This window comes from Pantherophis guttatus, chromosome 7 (genome assembly GCF_059756535.1).
Source record: "Pantherophis guttatus breed Tessera chromosome 7, ASM5975653v1, whole genome shotgun sequence".
NCBI classification, from domain to species: Eukaryota; Metazoa; Chordata; class Lepidosauria; order Squamata; family Colubridae; genus Pantherophis; species Pantherophis guttatus.
Genome location: NC_142069.1, coordinates 68,496,908 through 68,520,545, shown reverse-complemented (window position 1 = coordinate 68,520,545; position 23,638 = coordinate 68,496,908). Strand labels below are relative to the sequence as shown.

The 23,638-nt window shown below is 35.4% G+C and overlaps 2 protein-coding genes across 6 annotated transcripts in view; one reads left to right on the top strand and one right to left on the bottom strand.

The window, feature by feature from the left end:
* Positions 1 to 338: 338 nt before the first annotated feature.
* Positions 339 to 15,539, bottom strand: ING3 (inhibitor of growth family member 3). 4 transcript variants are annotated; one of them, XM_034431058.3, is made up of 12 exons: positions 15,336 to 15,539; positions 15,111 to 15,186; positions 12,881 to 12,981; positions 10,688 to 10,753; positions 9,700 to 9,796; positions 9,093 to 9,164; positions 8,724 to 8,843; positions 6,519 to 6,676; positions 5,808 to 5,998; positions 3,495 to 3,687; positions 1,928 to 1,966; positions 339 to 1,332 (listed from the first exon to the last, which is right to left on the bottom strand). In XM_034431058.3, exons 3-12 carry the CDS (start codon positions 12,974 to 12,976, stop codon positions 1,216 to 1,218), a joined length of 1,149 nt encoding a protein of 382 aa, XP_034286949.1. In that variant the 5' UTR covers positions 12,977 to 12,981; positions 15,111 to 15,186; positions 15,336 to 15,539; the 3' UTR covers positions 339 to 1,215. The 4 variants fall into 4 exon arrangements, with proteins under 4 accessions (XP_034286949.1, XP_034286948.2, XP_034286951.1 ...); XM_034431057.3 differs by having other exon boundaries at positions 6,519 to 6,577; positions 15,115 to 15,186; positions 15,336 to 15,533; XM_034431060.3 differs by having other exon boundaries at positions 15,115 to 15,186; positions 15,336 to 15,417.
* The window catches only part of TSPAN12 (tetraspanin 12), a 116,012-nt gene continuing 107,491 nt past the window's right edge, over positions 15,118 to 23,638 (top strand). Inside the window, exons 1-2 of one of the 2 annotated variants that reach the window (XM_034431064.3) lie at positions 15,118 to 15,580; positions 17,612 to 17,701. The gene's annotated coding sequence lies outside the window, so the exon portion shown is untranslated. Of the gene's footprint in view, positions 16,195 to 17,611; positions 17,702 to 23,638 lie in introns of both variants that reach the window. The other variant, XM_087874190.1, reaches the window with a different exon arrangement.

Sequence of the window (23,638 nt, the reverse complement as noted above, 5' to 3'; positions counted from 1 at the left end):
CATTAGAAGTGGCAAGAAAAGAAACTAGAAAAGAAACAAAGCATAGTATACACCACTAATGTAATTTCCTTACGATAGCAACAAATTGAGGATCCAATTCACTGTTTCTTGCCATGTCCTACCAGCTGACTGACCTTAATTCAACACAACTTTTAATTATGCAATTTTATGCATAAATGCATTTCCTAGATGTAATATAAACATTAAACCATTTCAAGTATTGAAAGCTTTTTTTGCTTACGTGAACCATGTTACGTGAACCAATTTAGCATTATAAATAAGGAAAGTTTTTTAAAAAAAGAACCACCCACCACACAGTAGGCATATTGCTTAGTATGTTGGAGATGGAAACCTTTTATTTATATATTTTATTAAAAAAAATAAAAACTATTTAAAATCCTCCAGTTAGACTGCATATTATGAAAGCTTTCATGAAATGTTGTACTGTCTTTCTTTGATACAGTATGCAAAGCATTAATACTAGCATTTGATTTTTCCAAATTTGAACACCTAATACAGTTTCAATTTAAAGGATCACTTGCACAAAAAATAAACACATTTGGTATAAAAAGTTTATCACTTTAACACCATTTTTAATGACTATGCCCTGAATGGACCCCAAACATATAAAGATTAGTGGTATTTTTTTCTTTAAAGTGTACAAGAGTCTGTTGCTATGTTCCAAGTACTCCAGAGGATATTAGCCCAGTGTGTGTATACAAGAACCATCTTCTTCAGCCTGCTGAATTCCATTTCAACCAGAGAGCAAGCTCTAAAGGCATTTGAAAAAGTCCATTCTCTTGACAGCCTGACTTCCTTTACCACTTATATACAAAAATTCCATAACAGTTCTTGAGCACAGAACATGCAGCAGAATGTCAGCTGAATATAAAATGATTCGAAATGTTCTTTTGCTGGAATTATCTGAAGACCAAGTTATCATAGAATGCCCATTGCTTAGAGAAAATGGTCGGAGTACAAATGTCTGCATATGTTTGCCACTGGAACAATCCATGGCTAACTGGAAAAGTATTTATAGCACAGCAGTAGTGCATAAATAATTTAGGTACAATATTAAAACACAGCTAGCAAAATTAAGAAGTCAATATTTTTGACAGCTATATCAATCCTTCTTTGACTGGCTGCAAAGAAGCATTTCCTCCTAATCCACCTCCCAAAAGGAATACGTTAACTGGAGTGAAGATAATGCAGCATTTATTTATGCCTATTGCCTCTTCTTTTCATTGCAGCAGTACACTGTGGACAGTACCATTTTCCTTTTGGTGCTTCTGTCAATCCAACACAGCCATAATGGAACCACTCTATAGGACACTGTAAGATACATAAAAGAGAAAACACGATATTCTGAAACACTGATGCTAAAAAAATGCAATGTATTAATATGGGACAGATTCACAGAGACTCATAAATAAAGGAAAAATACCAGATCTCTTTAGGAAGCCAGATAAGTTTCATCTAAGACGTTATATTTCTTGGCCATCAATATTACCGGGACAACTACTATGTGTTTATTCAGGCAGCTTTGTATGTGTAAAATCATCTTTAAATTCTCAAGAATTGCATTATTCTAATAATAATAACTGTATTATTTTTTCCCAAAACCATCAAACAGAATCTAAAAGTTACGCCTAGGGTTTAAAACACTCAAGTCACACTCACTGAAGTCCCACAGACAAGCTGAAGCATTTCTGACTGTACATCCAACTCTTTCTTCAAATATAGTATTAGAAGCAGTGAAAAAGAATTGAATACTGACATGCATATATATTTATATATTGTGTTTGTGTGTGTTCAACCCCAGGCATTAGATCTGATTATTTTTTAACGTGGTTCTTAGAAAACTAAAAACTAAAAATAAAAAATCAACAAGATATTATTTCTAGTTTTAATTATTTTCCATACTTACATCTTGATTATCACAGCCCACCATTTCACCGTATGACACCTATGAAGAATCAGTACATATTATTTGAACATTAGATTTTATATGATCAGAAAATACTTCACATCAAAAAGTTACTAGGAGAGATTGAGATTGACAGTTCCAACTTTTAATATACTGAAAGAATAGTCATACTATATGCTCACTTTTCTATTATTGGAATTTTTAGATTGGAGATGACTTCCACAAATTCCCATTGAAATGTCCAAGAGTTACTGAACTTTTTTCTTTGATCATTAATATTTTAAATTTGTTTGGGAGTCACTTTGATGAACTGCCTGTTTGGAAACATGGCTATACCAGTTTGTGGAAAACATTTATATTTTTCCATTACTATCAGCTGCAATTTATAAACACAGGTAACTTTCTTTTCATATATTTACTATCTTAATCTGGTTTATTTATTATTTGTACAATATCAGCCTTATATATTAAATAGAATGTTGTTTTGAGTTTTCAAATACAAATCTGAAACAGCCAATTTGTATGACTGAATATAGCTGATTTATGAGATTAGCATCGTTAGATTTTATATTTAACAGCTGTGTTTCAAGTTTATTTTTCAACAGAAAATACTTCTAATATCTAATCTGAAATTCAATCAACAAGACCTTTATTAAAAGTAAACAAAACAGAGGAAGCAACAGTAATATTAAATACCGGTAACATTAAAATCAAAGCTAAAATTGTTTCTCAATCTAGTTATTATTTGAATCAGCTCTGTAGTACTATCATCTTAGTGATATAATTTTCATTTACACTAAAAAAGTATTATCATTATATTTTAAACATTTAAGGCTTTTTAGTTATTATACTTGTATACTATTTTCTATTACTGCAAATCTCAAAATGCTGGGAGTCCATAGAATCAGTTATAGAAATATGATAATCAAAATAAAAAGATTTAAGAATGTTGTTTTCAGAAACTAATTGTGAGCCTACTCATTCTACAGAAATTTATGCCTATATATTTTTAAGCAGTATTCGAGAATCATTTTGTTTATTCAGATTTTCCTGTGTGTTATGTTTTCTTTCTATGTTTTCTTAGTTTGGAAGCCAACAGCCAGATTTAATTTTTGAGTTTAATATTTTTGTAATATAAATCTGCTAAACACTGACAAGATTTTACATCCAAAGAGATTTTTGGATGTTACTGCATAAAAAGATATATACGTTTTATTAAATTTATTTATTAAATTCTACTAATTCTGCATCTCCAAAAATAAAATGAGTAAAAATTGGATATTGGAAGCAGATTTATTTATATTTCTTTGAACTATGCAGACATTTTCAAAGATTTGATTCAAAGATGCACTATATTCTGCATATATCAACAAACTGTTGGTCATCTAGCTGTATAGAATTCATTGTAATTTGGTAATTTTAAATGATTTTATAATATATATATTCACAATTTATGGTACATAATTACAGATTATCACATCTGTCTCCTCTCAGCAAATCAGCCATGATCAATAAACTAGGCAAACTGCCCTGTCAGAAACAATGTTCTTTCTCTGACAGAATATACCTGATTACAAATGCAGTAACGTGGCTCATTTGGATCATAGGTCCAATCAACCTGGCTATTAGATTCAGACTCGGGAATGACTGCTGTTTGCTGGGAGAGTTCCTGGGCTAGTGCAGAGGATGAAGAACATGATGACAAAGAAGAAGATGAAGATGATGAGGACGACTGTTGACTTGAAGATTTGTTATTGTTTCTGAAAAATTAACATAAACAGGTTACTTTCGCCAATCTATTTTCCATGACAGGGGACACCCTGAAAACAAAACAATTTTAAAAAACTGTGACTTGATACAATTTTAAAATGATTTCTAAGTTAAACCAGTATGTAACAAATACTTTTCCCTTCACTTACAGAAAGTCTGAATTTTCTGTCTGGGGACTATGCATAATAAAATAATCTACCTTTTCTTCATAAGGGGAATGTTGAGGTCCAACTAAGATTTTGGGTCATTCTTCTTTGAACTTTTCTTCAGTGATTTTTGTTAAAGAAGGCAATGTATCACAAATGGCATACAATGGAATTTAGGAATTAATTATAATTCATTGAGTATTCTTTTGTTAGAGCCCTTTTCTTTGAATATCAATTTCTTTCAGTATAGGAAAAAACTTCCTGCAGACTCAGAGAATGCATTTTCTTGCCTTCGCTGTAATTCATCTTCGTATTCTTAAGTAACAGTGCAAATAATATATTTTAAAAATCTTCAGCAACCATAGCTCTTGAATTATTCCTGAAGGGAAGTCTAAATACTGAATAGTATGGAAATAAAAAGGCTTAGAAATTTGATAACTTAATTGCTTCTGCGCCTTAAGGTGATAAGCCGGATTAAGACAGCAAGTTCATGCTGCCAAAAAAAAAGGTGAAAATTATTGTAGTGGTTGCACTCCATCTGGTGGTCAAAACTAATAGCAGTTCCTATTTTTTTGGCATGAAACTTTGGCTTAAAATTGAATTTACAGACTCTATCCTCATTACATTCCTACTCAGAGGTATCTGCCTGACAGGCCAGATCCTAAGAATGGTGATAGCAGGAGGCATTATAACCTATCTCCTGAGAATGGCACGAATTCTGTGCAGACTGCTGCAAAAAGATGGGTTAGATGCTCAGCTTTTTTACTCTTGCTTTAGCTACTTGCTGCTTAATGTACATTTTCTTTTTTGAGTCTTGGGAAGTTGGAAATTGAAGCTGGAGATTGTCCAGAAAAGCAGCAAAAGAAAAGTTCATTTTGTTATTAGTGCTGCTAACAAAGAGAATAATAGATAAAGGTGGTCTTGGAAAGACATCACAGAGGGAACACAACTACAAGTAGTCCTCGAGTTACAACTGTTCATTTAGTGGCCATTCGAAGTTACAATGGCACTGAAAAAAGAACTTGGACCATTTTTCACATGGACCATTGCAGCATCGCCATGGTCACGTGATCAAAATTCAGACACTTGGCAACTGACTCATATTAATGATGGTTGCAGTGTCCCGGGGTCATGTGGTCACCTTTTGCAACCTTCTGACCAGCAAAGTCAATGGGGAAGCTATATTCACTTAACAAATGTGTGACTAACTTAACAACTGCAGTGATTTGCTTAGCAACAGAAAATTTAGACTCAATTGTGGTAATAAATCAAAGACTACCTGTAGTGTAAAAGGTTTTCAGATAGACCTTGGTTACAGTGGCAACTAGGACTATAATTTCCTTTGCTAAACTGTGTTGAGAGCAATGTCATATAACTAGATTACTTAGTGATGGCAATCCCAGCAGTTTGGTTGCTAACTGCACAGATTATTAAAGAAGGGCCTCATGTGATCAGATTGCTAGGCAAGCAGGCTGCTAGGCAAGAGCTGTGGGCTGGCACTACTGAGTGTGGGTGACCTGGCAAGGACTATGAGTGGGACTTCCATGTACTGGCAGATCCCTAAAATCTCCTAATCCATAGCAAGGTTCCTTGGGAGAAAAAGTTGCAAGAGCAACTTATAGGAGAAGTTTGTGACCTTCCCTGGCAGTTTCCCCATTGTGCAAATTATTCATTGCAATGTTAATTGCAAGCCGGGCAACTGAGAACACAGATTGTGATCATGTGACTGCAGAGACACTGATGGCGGGAACTCTTGAGAAATGGTTGTGGAATCCCACATCCAGCATTGTTGTAATCTATCTATTATCTCGGTAGGAAAGCAGAAAATAAATATTTTAATGCTGTACAATAGCTGAAAGATGCAATAAACCCTGTATCTTTGTCATGCATGTAATTTTGTCTTTCCCAGGTAGAAACTGCAATCCTCTTTTGAATGTCTCTGACAACAGTTTTAATGAACGTACTTGCTTTTTCTACCACTCCGTGAATCTGTGGTTGATGAACTCAATGTCTGTGATAATGTAGACGCCAAAGCAGATGAGGTATATCCAGCTGTGTCCCTGGATAATGCAAATTCTCTTGTGAGTTGGAAGTCATTGTTCTTAAAGGCTTCATAGCTTGCCTTTAAGCTCGATGTCCGTCTTCCTTCTTTCATCTAAAAGAAAAACAGCAATATTACATGGATAGTTTCAAATTTAGCCTCATTTATAATACAATGAGTACAGAAGTGAAGCACTTGACTTTCACTGCTTTCCTTGAAGCATGACTAGACCTTGAGCTAATCTATAAGTACATTATGGAGCAGTTAAAGCTTGTTTAAGGTATAATCATTTAATGATTACTTTACTTTCTTCCCTAAAAAATACTACAGCTGAGGTTTGATCTTTCCATGTCCAAAATATTGCAAGAAAATTATTGATATTTTCCTGTGGCTCGTCTCAAGCACATGTAGATAAAATTACAGGTTTACAAGTTTAACCTAGTGGGAAAAGGTTTCAGAATGTCCTATATAAATCTCTCCTTTTCTAAAACCTACATCTATGAAATGTCAACCAATAGATTGACATCTTTGAAAACAATTGTTTTGAAATGCCAATAGCAAATCTAATGAAATAAATGTTGCTCTAACAACCTGTTTGGGATAGGTATTTTAAAACATGCTTTGAATTCCTTACCTGTGCTGTGGCTTGCACTGCCTGAGCTGCTGCCATGGTAATAGCACCAGCTCCAGCTCCTGAAGATAATGAGCCCAGGTTATACGATGCCAATGGCTGAGAAGAATTTGCATTATATGCACTGTTGGATGAGGATGATGAATTACTGTTTCGACACCCTTGATGAATAAAGGGAACATATTTATATAGTCTAAAATGAGAACTAAAAAAGTAAATGTCAGAAAACTGGAAATCAACTGTGTATGAAGGAAAAGTTAGATAGTGTGCTAATTAAGAAAGGAAAATATTGATTTAATGATGTGGAAAGATTTTGGTGCTGTATCAGTTTCTCGCTATTGTTTGCTCTCTCGCCCAAAGACTAAAATGTAACAAAGTTATGGAAGAAATGAATTCTTTATTTCATGCTTCAATAAACCATTTGATATGATTAAAAAAGGAGTGTTCTTGGTATTCAAATTTAAAAGTAGGGTGATTTTTAAAATACAATGGTATGATAAATATTACAATACTCAAAATTGCATGTCTTGAGAATCAAATTTATTAGCAATAAAATATTAACCTTTTTCTCTACTTAGTTCAACTATATGCTACACAAATAAAATGAGAGATACATATTTTAAGATGCAACATGAATATTATTAGGACAATGCAGAAAGTTACAAAATTTTATTTGGCTCCGAATCACTTCTCACGTGCTTTTAAGTGTATGTAATTTAAGATTATGTAATGGCAAGTATATTACATACCACTCAGAAAACTGAAAATATTTACTGCCTTAAAAAATATTTGCAGCCATAAGTAAATAAGCAGTCTGGCCTATGACAAATATTACTTTTTATCAAAAGCATCTTTTCCCAAACTTGTCTTCCAACTGTAGAGAAATTCTGGTTTTTTTTGTTTCTTTTGCTGTTAAAAAATATTAGAAACATGTCCTTGCCAAACTGTAAGTAAACAAATGGAAGTAGGGCAGACTAATTCTCTTCCTTGGAAAGATAGTAATAGTGATGTGGCAAATGAGTTAGCACATATGCAAGGCAAAGTTGGAAATGGAAAAAAATGAGACATTGAACAAAGAACGTAGAGAAAAAGAAGGAAGGATATTAATATCAGGAATAGCTGGGTGAAAAGAGGTGGTGAATCATGAGCCTATATGTTATTTTTTGTGTCAACAAGATCCTTCTAGATATGATAAGGCCGTTTTCTTATATATTCTTCCACCCATTTCTTCAAAAACAGAAATGGGAGGAAACATGTTGCACTGAATCAAAGAAAATATTGGAAGACTTAGATCACAAATATACTGTTGCCCTTGTTAGTGATAGGCTGCTGCAACCTTCTGCTCGATCTGGTTGCTATTCAGGACTAAGTATTTAAAACTGTGCATTGGCTATTAACATGCTTCTGGGGAAAATTCAAGGTGTTGGCAGCCCTTCATGGTTTAGGACCTGGTTGTTTATGGGCCCATTGTTTTGCTGGACATTTCTATCTGTCCCATGTAGTGTGACAGGAGAAGAATCTTCCAGGTCTCATCTGCTTATGAGTATCAGCCAGCAGGTCCCAGGAGCAGCCTTTTATGTTCTGATGCTCCCCCTCTTGAATATTATCTTTCCAGAGTTGAGATTGGCTGTTCCTATTGGTCTTCCAATAAGGCCTAGAAGACTTGCCTCTATCGAGCCTGGGACCCAGTGTGTGTGATGAAGACATCTCCTGGTTCTGCTGAATGATTGACTTAAGATTTTTAATTTTTCCCTGATATCTTTGTTTTATATATTTTATATATGTTTTACCTTTTTTAATATTGCTAGCTATCCAGACTCATGTTTTTGAGATGGGTGGTCATATAAAACTAATAAACAAATACATAAGTCTCCTTGAACTGAAAAGCAGGGGTTAAGGATAAAGAGTTAAGTATAAAGAAAAAATGCATTTTGTGGGGGGGGCATAATCCTAGTAGGGAGCTAACCAGAAATCAATGGCAATTCTGTTTAGTCTATTTTCCCCATGTTTTGTTAAAGCTGTTTTTAATTTTTGGACTACTTCTGCACTTATAGCTTATAAGTTCTGTCATACAGCTTTTAGCAGCAAATGCTGCGGCAACCACTTTTAAATAAAAAAAATTTCCCCTCAAACAACAGTTTCTGAATATAGGATGCAAAAATGGTTCAGTTTGCTTAGATTTTCACTTAAATTTATAACAGAAATTACCTTGTGCATTTTCTTTAGACGCATCTGAAGTGAGAGTTGACAGAAGAGCTTCAGATTTAAACTTCTTTTCAGGTACATGGTCTGCTGCTGCATGATGAGAGGAGGGATTGTGTTTCCTTTCTGTATAAAGAATTTTTAAAAACCTGTCAGTCCAAAAGTCTAACCTATGGTGCTGAAATGCAAGTGACATACTTCTAAAAAGCTTAGTCTTATCAAGCTATTTTTATCAATTTTAGATCCACCGAATGCATTCAAGCATTTGTGCAAATTCCAATGGCAGCTTTAGGAGACAGCCTGCTTTTTATGTAGATAATCCTATTAGTTTTATATTCATACTAAATCAAATTAAAGGGAAAATATTCAACTTACTTTCTACTGGAGTGTGAGAATGTGCGTGATGATTATTCAATGGTTGTGAAGGTGTATCCAGTTCCAAAGAACCTGTCAGGATAATAAATATTTCTTTTAATCCCATATATGGTTTTGACAAGGTACTTTAAATATGGCAAAAAAGGACCCTGACACCATGGGTTTACTTATCTTTTTCATTCTACTAGATTTTTATCTTGTAGAATTAGAACATTCCTAATGGAAAACCTCAAAATGTAGTTAAAACTTTACAGGGTTAATAACCCTCTTAAAATCAATCATTTCTACCATTTCCATTCTATTTTTTCAAACTGTAAAGCAGATTCAAGGATTTTCATGCCTTATCATGCCTATCATTCTTTTACTGAATCAAATCTAAATTCTAATCTAATTCACATGTAAATGTGAATTTACATGTGAATTTTGTACACTGCAAATCGCAATGTTACTTTAAATTCTTAATTTCAGATCCAATCATGCCATCTTTGAACTGGATCTTGGGTACTTTGCACACTATTAACTGCCTGGTACTGTTAAACTAGAATTTTATCATCCCACAATATTATACGCACTAGCACAATTCTAAAAGATTATCACACATACTTACGTCTTTCCAGTATTTCGGTAATACCAGCATTATCAGCTTCAAGTTCCATTTTAAATTTAGCTAACTCCTGGTCCAATTTTCTTAAATGACGGTCTACCTAATTTAATAACAGATTTTTAGAACTGTCAGCTTATTTTCAACCAGCATTATCATTTCAGACCTTTAGAAGGGTATTAAGAAAATGAAAATTTGCCATATAAAACATGCATAACAGAATCCTCAACATAAAAGCGTTCATATACTTACACGAAATACATTTATTCATTTATTACATTTATTCAATTCTTATAGATCTCTCAACTGTTTTAAATACTGTATCAAAATCATGTTTCACCATGGAGAAGATATTTGTAATGGAAATAAGACTTCTTTTTATACCCAGATGATAGATTCCAGAAAATAACAATAAGGTATCTGCTTCATCACTTTCCATTTATCTTTTGGTTCCATTTCATATCCCTGTTCTATCTTGTTTCCCTACACTCATATTTTTCATTGTTTGCCATTATGTAAAGTCATCTGTCAACTGACAAGTTGGGCTACATTGAAACATGGGTGACAATCTTATCTTTGTGACTTATACTTTAGGATGTATTGTGCAAACTAAGACAACCGAGCTGAAAAACCACTGGCTAAATTAATACAAACTTTAAGCCTCTATATACCCTCTCAGATTTCAATTAACTATCACCTGATAAAGGCTATTATGAAATTAAATGGTCTTTCTTCTTAGAAAAGTCAGGCCATGCAAACCATGTAGTCAGCAAGGAAGCTAACACAAAAACCACCACAAATTTGGTTGTACCACAAGTGGTACAAATCTAGGCAGGAGCTCTGGGATGTTCAAAAATTAGGGCAGACCTGCATGTGTTAATGAAAATATATTTATTTCTATTGTTATACAGTTACATTTATGTACTAATGTTGAAAGAAAGTGTCAACTGAAGACCACCATATAAATCAACTCAAAATTTTCTATTTTACTTACTAAATCATAAATTTGATTAGCCAACTGTACTTTTTCATCTGCATCTTCTAGCGCTTTGTAGTAATCCTGCATCAGAAATATTATGTAGGCAAATTGGTCACAAATATTATTTAGTAACACATTAATAATTACTAACTGAACTAGGGCAAAATTATCTATCAATGCATTATTACACTATATTAATATATTAAAATAAAACATATTTTAAGATAGAAATTAATATGGGTTAATTAATATGGGACTACTGCAATTTCCTCTATATGGAGATGTTCTTGAAAAAAACACAGAAAGTTCAACTGGAACAGCATTCAGAAACTCAGATGGGTGTATCTAGATTTGTCCATCTGAAAGCATTACTGTAAGAGTTACACTGGCTGTTTGCTTCCAGGCACAAATCAAGGTGTTTGGAGACATACTAGGGTTCAGGACAGGTAATATTTAAACCGTCTGGGCTGAGACTGTCCATCCAGTAAAAGCTGGGAGAAAATGCTTACATGCTTTTCAGTGATTGTGTACCACTGCCACTACCACAACCCTAGGCCTTGAAAAGCTTACAATTTGATATCTGGAATACTTCCTTCTTTTGGGCTTTTAAAAAAATCTTTAAAGATCTGGCTCTTCAGCAAAGGATTTGAAAACAATGAAGATTGATCTGCTTCCATAGGTGATGCTATTAGGCAATGTTCTAATTATTATTTTAATTTTTTCTTGCTGGATGTTATCTGTTCAAAGGAGTTTTGAATTACAACATAGAAACCGTGGTAAATAAGTGAATATAAATGTATTTCTAGAACCATGATTTAGCAAATATTTAGAGTTATAAAAAGGTTCAAGTAAAGGTAATCAAGGAACTTGAAATGAAGTCCTATAATAGAGGTGTAAGAAGCTGAATGTATTTAGTTTTAGAAAACACTACTGAAGACAGTATTTATGATGGAATTGTTCAAATATTTCTATACACAATTTCTATCCATTTAGCAGGATATGTGATAACAGATTTAAATTTCAGGAAGGCAAACCCTAGTTGAAAGTTAGATAAAACTTCCTAACAAAATGAGCACTTTTAATAATGGAACCCACTACCAATGACTATGATAGGATACCTTTCATTGTATATATTCAAAACACGGTTTAAATAGTTACTATTTGTCTGAGATACTTAACTTAGGTTCTAGAATTGAGTTTAATGTATAAATATTTATAATTCTATAATCAGTATTCATAAGTGAAAAATGTTATTGAAATAACCAAGACCTTTGATTTAACTTGTTCATTTGGTATTTATTCCTGTTATTTAATCAAATAGGTATCAAATCAAATTTGAAGATTAGTTGAAATTTAAATAGTTCCATCTCTTTCCACTATTTTCAAGCGTGGAAGATACTGTGTGCCCTTGAATATGTGGAAATAAAATGAAAGCCAATGTCTATATTGAAAACACATTGCATTTAAAAAAATCTATCAATGCCACTTGTTTGTAAATAGGACAGGTCATATAAAAAATGTATAGGTGTAGAAAATACATCAACACTGAAATATTCTACAGTATTTTGATTCTGAAAGCTGTTCAAAGCTGAAATAGTTGTTCTAGATATTCCAGGAACATTTCAAGCACAAAATTGACCCATTTCCTGCTAAAAATACTTGTTTAGATTTCAAACGCCTGAGTGCAAAAGAGTTCTAGAATGGTTGGGGCAACCCGATTCTAAATGAAATAGAGCAGATCACGTGGGAAACATTTCAAATTTTGCAGTCCTACTGAAAAGCAAAATCATCCTTGAAAACTGAAGCATTAAAATAAAGTCAAAATGATCTTTAAAAGATTCTTTAAAAAAGAAAGCCATCAACCATGAAATACATTTTCCAAGGTCATGATTCATTCTTTAAAAACTCACTGTATCAATTCTTTTGTTGTTATATGCCTTGTAGTTTAATGCCTGCCTAATTAAAATAAAAAATAATTTTCTCTAAGTAGTAGAAATATTCCTTTGCCACTACTCACAGGTCATAGTTCTTTTTCTGGTTAAGCAGAGAATCAAATGTGGTTAAAATCCTTAAATTTTATACAGAAGGAATTCTGCATTTTATCCTACCTGTGAAGAATGTTTATATCGAAACTCATAAGTAATTTAAAACAAATTCAAGGATCTACTTTGGAATTTTGTTGTAAGAAGGCATTTGCCTTATTCTTACCTTTTTAATTGAAGTCATTTGTTCTTCTCTCCATTCCTGTTTGTTTTTCTTTGCATTCATAAAAAATTCATTTACCCTTTGCTCCAGTTGATCCATTGCATCTTAAACACAAAGAAAATTCTATATGTTCATTTATCTAGATAAATATGTAATAGTTTGAAATAGAGTAACACTAGTAAGCAAATATTTTAAGACATTAAGAAAATGACTGGTCATAAGACATAATTTAATTTGTCCATTGAGGTTTGTCTGACTTATATCCCAAAACCTCAAGACAGTTAACAAGAGAATCTTTCCTCATTTTTAATGCACATTAAAAAGATCAGAAAAGTTGATTTGAGAACATGACTTGTCCAAAGTTCACAAGTGCATTTCCATACTGAGGATAGGCTTGAATATGAGTTTCCTCACTCCAATTTGATATTTTAACTGCTAAACCACTGGCAGTACTTTAACATTATAAGAGACACATGACATCTTAAAAATATTTTTGTAAAATTAAGTCTTCCTAAATCCAGTGAAATTTACAAAATAAGGAGATATAAGATCACATTAGCTGAACGAAGTATTACAAATGAATCTACTTTACTTCCAGATAGCATATTTATCTTCAGACACATTTGTCATGAAAGCTGCAGCAAAGAAAATAGTTTCAAAATTCCTAACTACTGAACTGTCTATATACAGCAGAGCTAGGGTATTTCAGATGTTGCTATGCTGTAACCCCTAGCACCCAGAATGAATAAGGCCAATGGTATTGTTGGACAGTACTATAGTAAGAGCCAGTCTGGTCCAGTGGTTTAAGGCACCAGGCTAGAAACCAGAAGAATGAATTCTACTCCCGCCTTCGACACAATAGTCAGCTGGATGACTTTGGGCCAGTCATTCTCTCTTAGCGGGCAAAATCAGGCTCAGACAACAAGTTGATCGGTCAATTCCTGTCACAACCAATGGATCAAAACTTGATCCAAAAAACCCTAACCCTGCACTTGCAGGAAAACACCAGGGAGAGGAAAAAGTTCTTCTTCTTGTGCCATATCTGTCATCGGACGTAGGCGATCCTATTTTTATCAACAGCCGCACAAAAAAGTGTTGTTGAGTTTGTCCAAACCAAATTGCTATTGAGAGTGCATAAATATATCCGAGAATGTATTTAAGAAATTAAATTCAAATGCACCATAAACAATGAGCAAGTCTCAATTACACGTATGTTTCCAAGATGGTTGACTTAATCATGGTTCAGTTAGGGGGAGTTGCATAATATACTAAATCATAAATTAATCACTTTGATTGAGTCAAAGGGTACCTGCTAAAAGTAACGTAGTTAGCTTTTTAAGGTTTAGTTTGAATCTTCCAACAAATAGACAAAAATAGGGAAAGTGTGAATAACATCAAGATAATAAAATTGAAATATTTAGGACAAATGATGTGCAACAAGAAATGCCAAATACTTCATACACAACAGAAGATTCAAAGAAAATTTAGAGCTGGAAGTGATGTACATTCAGGCTGAAAAAATCTACATAAATTATTGGGGAAAAGTAGTGTTTTGGGCAGTATTATGAAGTGTCACTGTTCCAGCAGAAATAAGTGTTGTATATACATATACAGTATATATATCAACAATGTGCGGAAAAATCTTTTGTGAGTTCTGCTTATTTACTGTGTTTATTATGCATGAGGCTGATTATAGTTTTTATTTTACAGACGATTCTGTATAGTGTTAAACACCTGGATGGGAAGATCCACGTTCAAGTCCATCCTCTGCCACAGAAACTCAACTCAAGAAACTCACAGAAGAACAACTCAACTCAGACGGTTATGGGGGGAAATGGGAGAAAGCAAGCAATAGGTGCATCTTCCTGAGCTCCCGAAAGTCAGGCGAGATATGCGTGTAATCAAACGTATTTCTTCATCCTCATCAATTTCCTACCCTACCAACTTATTTTCCTCTCCCTGCTAGCGGATCATTCTTCTGAACTTATGTTTCGTGTTGCTGCAAAGGCGCTTTTACGGCGCAGGTGCCGTTTGCCTAATCCTAAATTCCTGACGAATGCAAAGGCTCGTGCGGGCAGAGCCTGAGAGAGCCACGTGTATCTTTCCTTCGACGGTGCTTCACGCACGGCTGCGAGGGAGCTCTTCCCACCCTTCCCTCAGGAAGCCCGCCTCGGCGGCCGGCTGCGCTCGAAGCCGCGCCAGGGAGGCGGTCCGGTGGGCGGGGCTGACTCACGTACTCTGCACCTGCAGGTCCATCTCGCGCATCTCGGTGAACCTGTCGCGGAGATCCATGGGAAGTTGTTCGATCACTGCAGGGAGGGAGAAGGAGTGAGTCAGTTAGATGCAACAGCCGCCTTGAAAGAGGGAGGAAGGTGGGCGGAGCCTACGCTGCGCTCTCGCCGTTCCCCCTCCCCTCGGGCCTCTTGCCCCCCGCCGCGCTCCCACTGCAGAGACTCACTCTCGAGGTAGTCCTCCAAGTACAGCATGGTGGCGGCGGCGAGGCACGAGCCCAGGCGGCTCCGTTGTTTCTGCGACGAGCGAGGGGGGGCTGGGTGGGGGTGAAAGGGGAAAAAAAAAACACCGCCTCGTCCCTTCCAATATGGCGCCCGCACCGCCAACACCACCAGAGCTCGACTCAGCGAAAACAACATTGGCGGCTGACGGCGCTCGCTTCGGCCGCCGCGCGATTGGCTCCCGGAGAAGGTGACGTATGTTCGCGGTTCACAGGTTCCCACTGCTTCCTGGGAAGCGTAGTTGTTTGAGCAAAGGCAGCGTGGACAGGAGAATTCAAAAACTACACGTCCCAGAAGTCATTGGCTTGGACGCAGAAGGAACAGGAGGATGCTATAAGGACGCGGGGAAGTTGGAATTGTCCCTCGATGGCTTAATTACTGACGGTGTTGCTCTCCATGTTTACGTAGAATCGCTGTATTCGAGCTAGTTCAGACGAACTGAAAGTCACGAGTCAATGTAGTTAAAATGCTACTTCTAGTTTAAGAAACCTGTTCCAAAAATATAATCTATAGTAATTTATTTCCTCCCTTTACAGTTTAATATCGAGCCATATGGTTATGTGAGATTATCCACAGTGTTGCAGATTTAGGACAAATATGCCATAGTTATTTATTGTTTTTTTAAATTAAGTAGCTGTGTGTGTGTGTGAAGAAAAAAGAGGTTTGCAAACGTAAATAAACGTAAATAAGAGCCTTGGTGGCGCAGCAGACTAAAGCACTGTTAAGTAGCACCAGCTGCCTGCAATTACTGCAAGTTCAAATCTCACCAGGCTCAAGGTTGACTCAGCCTTCCATCCTTTCGAGGTAGGTAAAATGAGGACCCGGTTTGTGGGGGCAATAAGCTGACTTTGTATAAATATACAAAAGTATGAAGGCTATTGCTTAACGCATTGTAAGCCGCCCTGAGTCTCCGGAAAAGGGCGGCATATATAAATCGAACCAATAAATAAATAAATTTAAGGTGTCCTTTTCATAAAGAATGTAGTTTCTTCTGCTAGACTCACCCCATCCTTACATAATTGTAAACAGCATTTGAGAAGTGACCTCACCACCCCCAATTTGTTCACCAACAATTCTTTTTGTTTGGGGAGAAAGTGAATGGGATGCTCAATGGAGAATATCCATATTGTCCTGTATTGCAACTGTTGGAAAACAAGGAGGTTCAAGCAAAATTGTGATGTTACTTGACAGGAAGGTGGAAATCCCAAAATCCTAGCGGCAAGGTAAAGTAGCAGTTTCTGCTGCTGGAAAATCGTCTGTCCTGGAATTTTAGAGTAAACCACTGGCTGTCCAATAAAGGTTTCATCTGGAATAGGACCCCCAAAGTGGGGGTTCATTAACTTGGCTTCTCAAGTCAAATGGAAGTGTAATGATGTTATGGAGGATGATGCTCATTTTTCTTAATAAATTGGGAAATAAAACAAGGTACAAGGGGGAAAAAAGATAGGCAGTCTTCACAAAGGAAGTCTTATTACATAGCCATTTAACCTGCATCATGCACATCCACGCTTTCATTAAGGCAGAGCTAAAATTTCTTAACTGGCTCATTTTTATTTTCTTATTTTCTCCTAGCTATTCTACACAGGTGGTCTTTGCCATATTTTTTCATGTATGATGAAAATATTCTAGAGAATCTGTATAAATGATAGAGAAATAAACATAAATGGTGTCTTAAGCCCTTTATTATTACAATAGTCCAATAATTCCTTAAAGGGCAATAGGAAATATTGGATTTTCTCCTCCAGAATTGGGGAATTTAGCATGGAAGAGATCTGACTTATCATTTGTTCCCTTTTATTTTGAATGTAATTAAACGAGCGCCGTTATGATTCTCCTTCATTTAATATGCAGTAGGTTACTGAATCAATTTATTACAGTAGTAGATTTTGAAACCATATGTTCTTATTCAATTTCCTCTATCTTTAACTAAATCTTTCAAAATAAAACAACACTTTTTTTTAAAAAAGTCAGGGTTTTACAAATTTGATGTAACTGTTCATTTTAATTCTTTTCAATTTTTAAAAAAATCTCTTCAAGATAAATATTTTTTACTCTATTTTCTTTTGTGTGTCTGGCTTTATGCTAACTGAAACAGTATCTCTGGCTGCCTTTATAAAGACAAGAGAGTTCATAAATATTGCTTACTATTAAACTGTTTTCATGCAAGATAAAATTCTTATGTACCTCTCTTATTGTGAACTCCACATTGTCTTCTGCACAGATGTACTGGCATGCTGTAGTCAATCTTGATTTCCCAAGATCTCAATATGGAGTCCAGTAGGAAAACATGCAGCTGTGTGTGTTACAAATTGTAAGTTAAATTATTAATGTTTTGTCTGATGTGAAGATAGTAATACTAAAAATACATCATGAGCTTGTAGCTTCTGCTTCTCACTAACTGCACATGGGAAATAACTACAAGAAGAGGGTTATCCTAAACCCGTGATGGCAAACCTATGGCACATGTGCCAGAGATGGCACGCAGCGCCCTTTTTGTGGGCATGCAAGCTATCACCCCAGTTCAGCTCTGCCATGCATGTGCGCACGCCCCCCAAAGGCCAACTGGTCTTCTGGTCTCTGCCGTGCATGCATGGGGGCAATGCGCGCATGGGGGGGACGCATGCGCGTGGCCCGCTGTGCATTGCATTTTGGGGGTTAAATGTCAAATGCTAATGTGGGCTTTGGCACTCGGTCCGGAAAAGGTTAGCCATCACTGTCCTAAACCAAACATTCTTATTTTTAAAAAAGCCCCTGTGTTTTGTGATATACTTCTCAGCACTAAATTAAAATAAAATGTATGCTCTAAAGGAGATGCTTAAGAGTGGCAAAACTAGACAGGAAATACTAAAGTATATATCTATTTTTGCATTATTTAAGTTCTGTTTCTGTTAAAACCAGCAATCAAGAGTTACCTCTGGCCAGCTACCAAACACTAGAGCAAAAGAAAATAATTTTCACCAAGTACTGATAGATTCCATTCCTGAGTGTCCCTGAATACTGATTTAAGGCAGCCACCTGCAAGCTGATGCTAATTTCATGTATTTTGTACTATTGCTGCTCCAGTTTCCATTCATAATTAGTATGTCGTCTTTTCAAAGTCATTTTGAAGGCAAAGCTGTTGTGGTGTTCTGAAAGCTCAAAATTGTGAAATATATAACCTTGGCTCTGCTATGAAGTTGGACCAAGCTACTGGATTTCTAACTCAGCTGATCATGAATAAAGGTATTTGGGAAATTATTCTAAAATACAATGCAAACTATGGGATCATGAGCGCTCTTCATAAACTACTATACCAAATTAGTGATGATGTTAAACAAAGAACATCATACAAATGAGTGGTTGAAGAATGAAGCTAAATTGCTTGGAATCAAATACATGTTTTTTTCTGATGCAGTATATTTTGTAGGGCTATTTCTGAAAATGAATGTGTGGCTTCAAATAATTTAAAGAATGAGAGGATAGAAAAATGATTTGCCTTTGGGTCTGAATTGCTTTTGTCTGACTGAAGCAGTTATCCATACATTTCTATGTGAAAAATCATCTGCTATTGAGTCTGTTCAAATTACTTGCAGTTTTCAGTAGTTTGTTATAAGCTACAAGACATCACTGTTTATAAATTAGCCAGTAAGCCTGAAAATTTTAATGATGGCTGAGCAAGTGCTATCTGAGAAACTTAAGCATGTCTTAGACAACTGTTATCATACTTTTTTAATTGCCCTCAGCAGATACTTTGGTTATTTACAAGACAAAAGGCTGGGCCAGCTTGTCTACAACACAAAAGACCTTCACCCTAAGGACATAATAGGATTAACCCTCTACCCATTTTAGCATATGGCACCTGGGAAGATTATATCACCCAGCAAGATTCAGCCAGGCACAGGAAACTCCAAGGCGGGGCCCAAGAGAGGGCATAAATCTCTCCCTCTGTCACCCATGTGTTCTTTTTGCCCAGGACCTCAAAGCATGTAGTCCTGTCCACCATTAAACTATCTTTCCAAGCAGTCTCCATGTTTCCAGTGTCTGTCTTCTCACTTGGAACTGAACCCAGATGGACATTTCTTCCAACAGGATCTTGAGTGAAGGCTAATCATACCATTCTGCCTTTGTTCAGACTTTGCTGCAGCGAGTTTCAAAATATCCTGTCTTGAATGGATTACCAAATACGCATTTCTAAAAGCTGCCTCCTCAGTTTCTGCTTGGGGGCAGGGAGACTAGGGCTGGTTTCTGAATAGGCTGGCCCAATCTTTCTTAATGGGCACAAAACATCTGCTGGGGGCTATTAAGACTGAGTCTGCTTCCTGCCTCTAAAACAGTATTTCCCAAACTTTTGACATATGTGTACCCCTTCTATAATTTTCGTAATGCTGAGTATCCCTCATAAAAAACATATGCTTTAATAAAAATCAAAATATATTTATTTTTTCTTTTTTTGGTACATACACAAAATAAACGAAAGTTATATTATAAAGAACATTTATTTGATTCAATGAGAAGGATGAAATTGTTTATGTTGAGATGACAAATCATCATAATTTGGTTCCCTGGTTGTTAATTTTAATCTGAGATGCGGTTCCACGTCCAATAGTCTGTTCCTTTTTTTCGACTTAATGTCTTTCCTTGTTCTGTGGGCGCAGCTAAGCACGGTGCAGTGGATATTCCCACGTGATCCCCACCAAACTCCGGTGCAACGCGTACCCCCACCAAACTCTTCCCGTACCCCTGGGGGTACGCGTACCACACTTTGGGAAACACTGCTCTAAAAAAACGTGTTTCTCAATTTTTCATTTAGGGAAATATAATATTCTGCCTTTTTTAATATTACTCAAAATATTTCATTCTTCTAGGAGGATGGGTGCTGACTTTCTACAAAATAAAAAAATGAGAATAAAAGATATGCAAGTCACTTTGGTCTCATATTGAAAGAATGACATTCACATGGTTATTAGACCTTTGTATTTTTACTGGTGAAGCTGCAGTCTACTTGCTCATTCTGCCATAAAAAATAACTTGAAATTGCAAGAACTTTCAAAAACCATTTTGGGATGTTTTGTAAAAGTTTCATCTTGCAAAAAAGGACTAAAAATTCCTCTACATACATGTCTATCTATTTAAAACTATTTAGAGGATAATTTGACAAGTAGAATGTAAATATACTCTCAGCACAAGTTTAAAACATTATTGATAACACATAGTATATTGTATTACATATATAACTTCATTATTAATTTATAGATTTCTATCAATACCAATACCAATAGCAAAATACAACTATGAGTAAAAGCATTCAATAGTTTAAAATATCAGTAAGGTAGGGTAGCATTAAAACAAAATTTAGAAATTACAGTCGCCAATCAGTATTTGATACAACACAGCTCTATGTAATTTCCCAATATAGGCTGCAATGCAAGTACTTATGGATTTCTTAAAATCTAGCAATGTGCTTGCCATGTTTTCCAGAAGAGGGTATTCAGATACCATGGTATTACCACAGAACATTTTCTGGTTTTTGTGCTTATCCAGACAGCTCAAACTGGTTAATATAAAACAACATTTTTATTAACTCAAAATGTTACTTTTAGTTTTTAGCCTATTGCAATGTTCAAGTTATAAATACTACAATAAAGAACCGAAAAGGAGAAATAAAAAAGTTTATTCAGAAATGTCATGATAGTGTGTTTTGCCAAATGTCAGGGCAGCGATCAGATGCCCAAGCAAATGGTCCTTTTGGATCCAGAGACAATAAGCATACCAGTGAATAAAGTGATTTTAAGCTTTAGTATTAATAACAACAACAACAACACTTACTTATATGCTGCTTCACAGTGCTTTACAGCCCTCTCTAAGCGGTTTACAGAGTCAGCATATTGTCCCCAACAATCTGGATCCTCTAGCTCAAACAGAGTTAGAAGCATAACATAAAAAGCATGCATAATGCTAGATAATACACAAATCTCTTACAGGCTTTCAGAGCTCCTTAATAAAGACAGCAGGGATGACCGAATGGGTGGCCAATTTGTCAACAGTACCTAAGGCTAGCTTCTGTTCCAGGCACTCTCCCCTAATAACAACCTTACAGGTTTTATCAAAATGACTTCATGGCCCTGCTCTGGTCAGAACACTGCAAGACCTGACCTTGGCTGGCTGGCACATGACCCTGGGATAGGAATCGAAAGTCTGAGACTTTCACAGTGGGAAAAGCTTTGAAGCTATGTGAAGATTGCTCCCCTGCTCCCACCTGCTCCTTTGTTCAGAAAGCAAACGTGGAAAATAAGCAGGCTAGCTCACAATGAGTTCTAAACTTTAGACTTTTCTTAAAATGAAGGAAAATCAAAATATGCTCCAACGCCTTGATATAACAATGGTTCTTCTGTGTTGCCACTTCATAGAGGTGTGTGACTTTTTGATATCCTATCTTCCAGGCTCTTTACCTTATTAATAAAGTGCATTTAAATTGCTCATCCCCAAGTAAATTGAGACTGAAAGTTAATATATCATCATAACTACATGTTTTAGTGCTTCACATCTAGAGATGAAATATTACTGCACTTCCGATGTTTAATAAGCAGTAAAGAGTTTATTTATGTGCCATATTTGTGTGTTGGCACATTGAACCACTATAGTTCAGTGTTTGTTAAAGTGTTTGTTAAAACCCTTAGGGGATTCCCAAGAAATTATCAGCAGGTCAGGGAAATCAAAATTATTTGCCAGTTTATGTTAAAAAACAATACTATATTAAAATCTCAGCAAATAATTACCAAGTTTCCCCGAAAATGAGATCCTGTCTTATATTTTTTGAACCCTGAAATAAGCACTTGGCCTTATTTTCGGGGAAGTCTTATTATTTTGGGGCGCATGGAGGAAACCAGAGGAAATGGCGGGGACCGGCTGCACATGCATTTAAATATTTTTAGAGTGGGCTTATTTTCCGGGGTGGGTGGGTGGACTTATTTTAGTGCATGCGCTCAAAAGCCTGATTGGGCTTATTATCAGGAGATGTCTTATTTTGAGGGAAATGGTATGAAAAACAATAGCAGAAAATGCATCAATTTAAATTTTGAATACAGTAAATATCAATAAATGTAACCCATAAAAACAAAGCTTTTTTGCGATCCTCTAATATTTTTAAAAGTGTGAAGGGGTTCTGAGAGAAAAAAGAAGTTTAAGAAATGTTGCTGTAGTTAATGTAGAACATTTGCTTTTATTCTTTGGGTTTATATATTCCCTTTCATTCTGGAATTGTATGTAGCAGTCCATCTTTGCATTTCTCCTGACAACAAAAGTTGTGACATAACATTCAGCAGCTATCCTTAATGTCCACAAAAATATCAACATTAAAATATATCTAAATATATAAATTCCTAAAGCCTTGCTAATCTTCTCAACTGTCATAGAAAATATCAAAGAGCACATAATTGCCCCATTGTTTCCTTAATGGTAATGATACAAGTGGCTAACTTTTCTGTTTTGTTACTATTGTCTTCATAAATGAAATTGAAAATGACTATTCTAAACCTTGAAGTATTCCAAGAAGCAATACATTTGAAAATGTCAGTGCTATTTCACCTATACACGTGAATCTTCAATTTCAATCTTCAATTTCAGCTGCCCAAGTTATGTTTCATACATTTTTTTTATTTCTAAAAGTTGAGGTTTGTAAAACAATATCTATATAGTAGCACAGTGTTTGAACATTATGTGTATCTATGGTATAAGTATAACATAAAATAGGTACAGATGGTTTATATTAATTATTTAATACATTTTCTGTGCTGCATTTTATCTTGGGCAGTGCCTTGAAGGGATATTATGTTCTTTAAGATATAATAAATTTTAAATGGATAAAATAATGCAGAGTTTTCAAACTACCAATCTAGAATCCTACTCTTCCTGTTGAGTACTACTGTGTGTGTTTATTTTGAAAAATACCCAAAGTTGTTTATGACATGACAAAAGGTAAAATGTAAAGATGGCTTTCTTGTGACTTCTCTGAATATATCTATGACATTTCTTTGGCAGCAATATGGAAATAATTTACACTTCCCAATCTAGCCAGAAAATTCTGCAATTTCTTAGTAATCTCCCATCTAAATACTAACCACATAATCATATTGGCAGGACAAGACTCTTTTAAGAGAAAAACCCATGGCTAAGCATAAGGCATTGGGTACACTTGATAAGTATGGATCTTGCCATTGGTAGCTATTTATCAAAAGGAAATTCATTGTTACTGTTGAACATTCTGTTTATG

What these genes read in the sequence shown, in the direction of transcription:
- ING3 (XM_034431057.3), bottom strand. Translation starts at nt 15,528, where the DNA reads ATGTTGTTTTCGCTGAGTCGAGCTCTGGTGGTGTTGGCGGTGCGGGCG. An exon ending in CTTGGAGGACTACCTCGAGA is followed by an intron (nt 15,187 to 15,335) that starts GTGAGTCTCTGC and finishes CCCTCCCTGCAG; the next exon opens with TGATCGAACAACTTCCCATG. An exon ending in AAATGACTTCAATTAAAAAG is followed by an intron (nt 10,754 to 12,880) that starts GTAAGAATAAGG and finishes TTTCTGATGCAG; the next exon opens with GATTACTACAAAGCGCTAGA.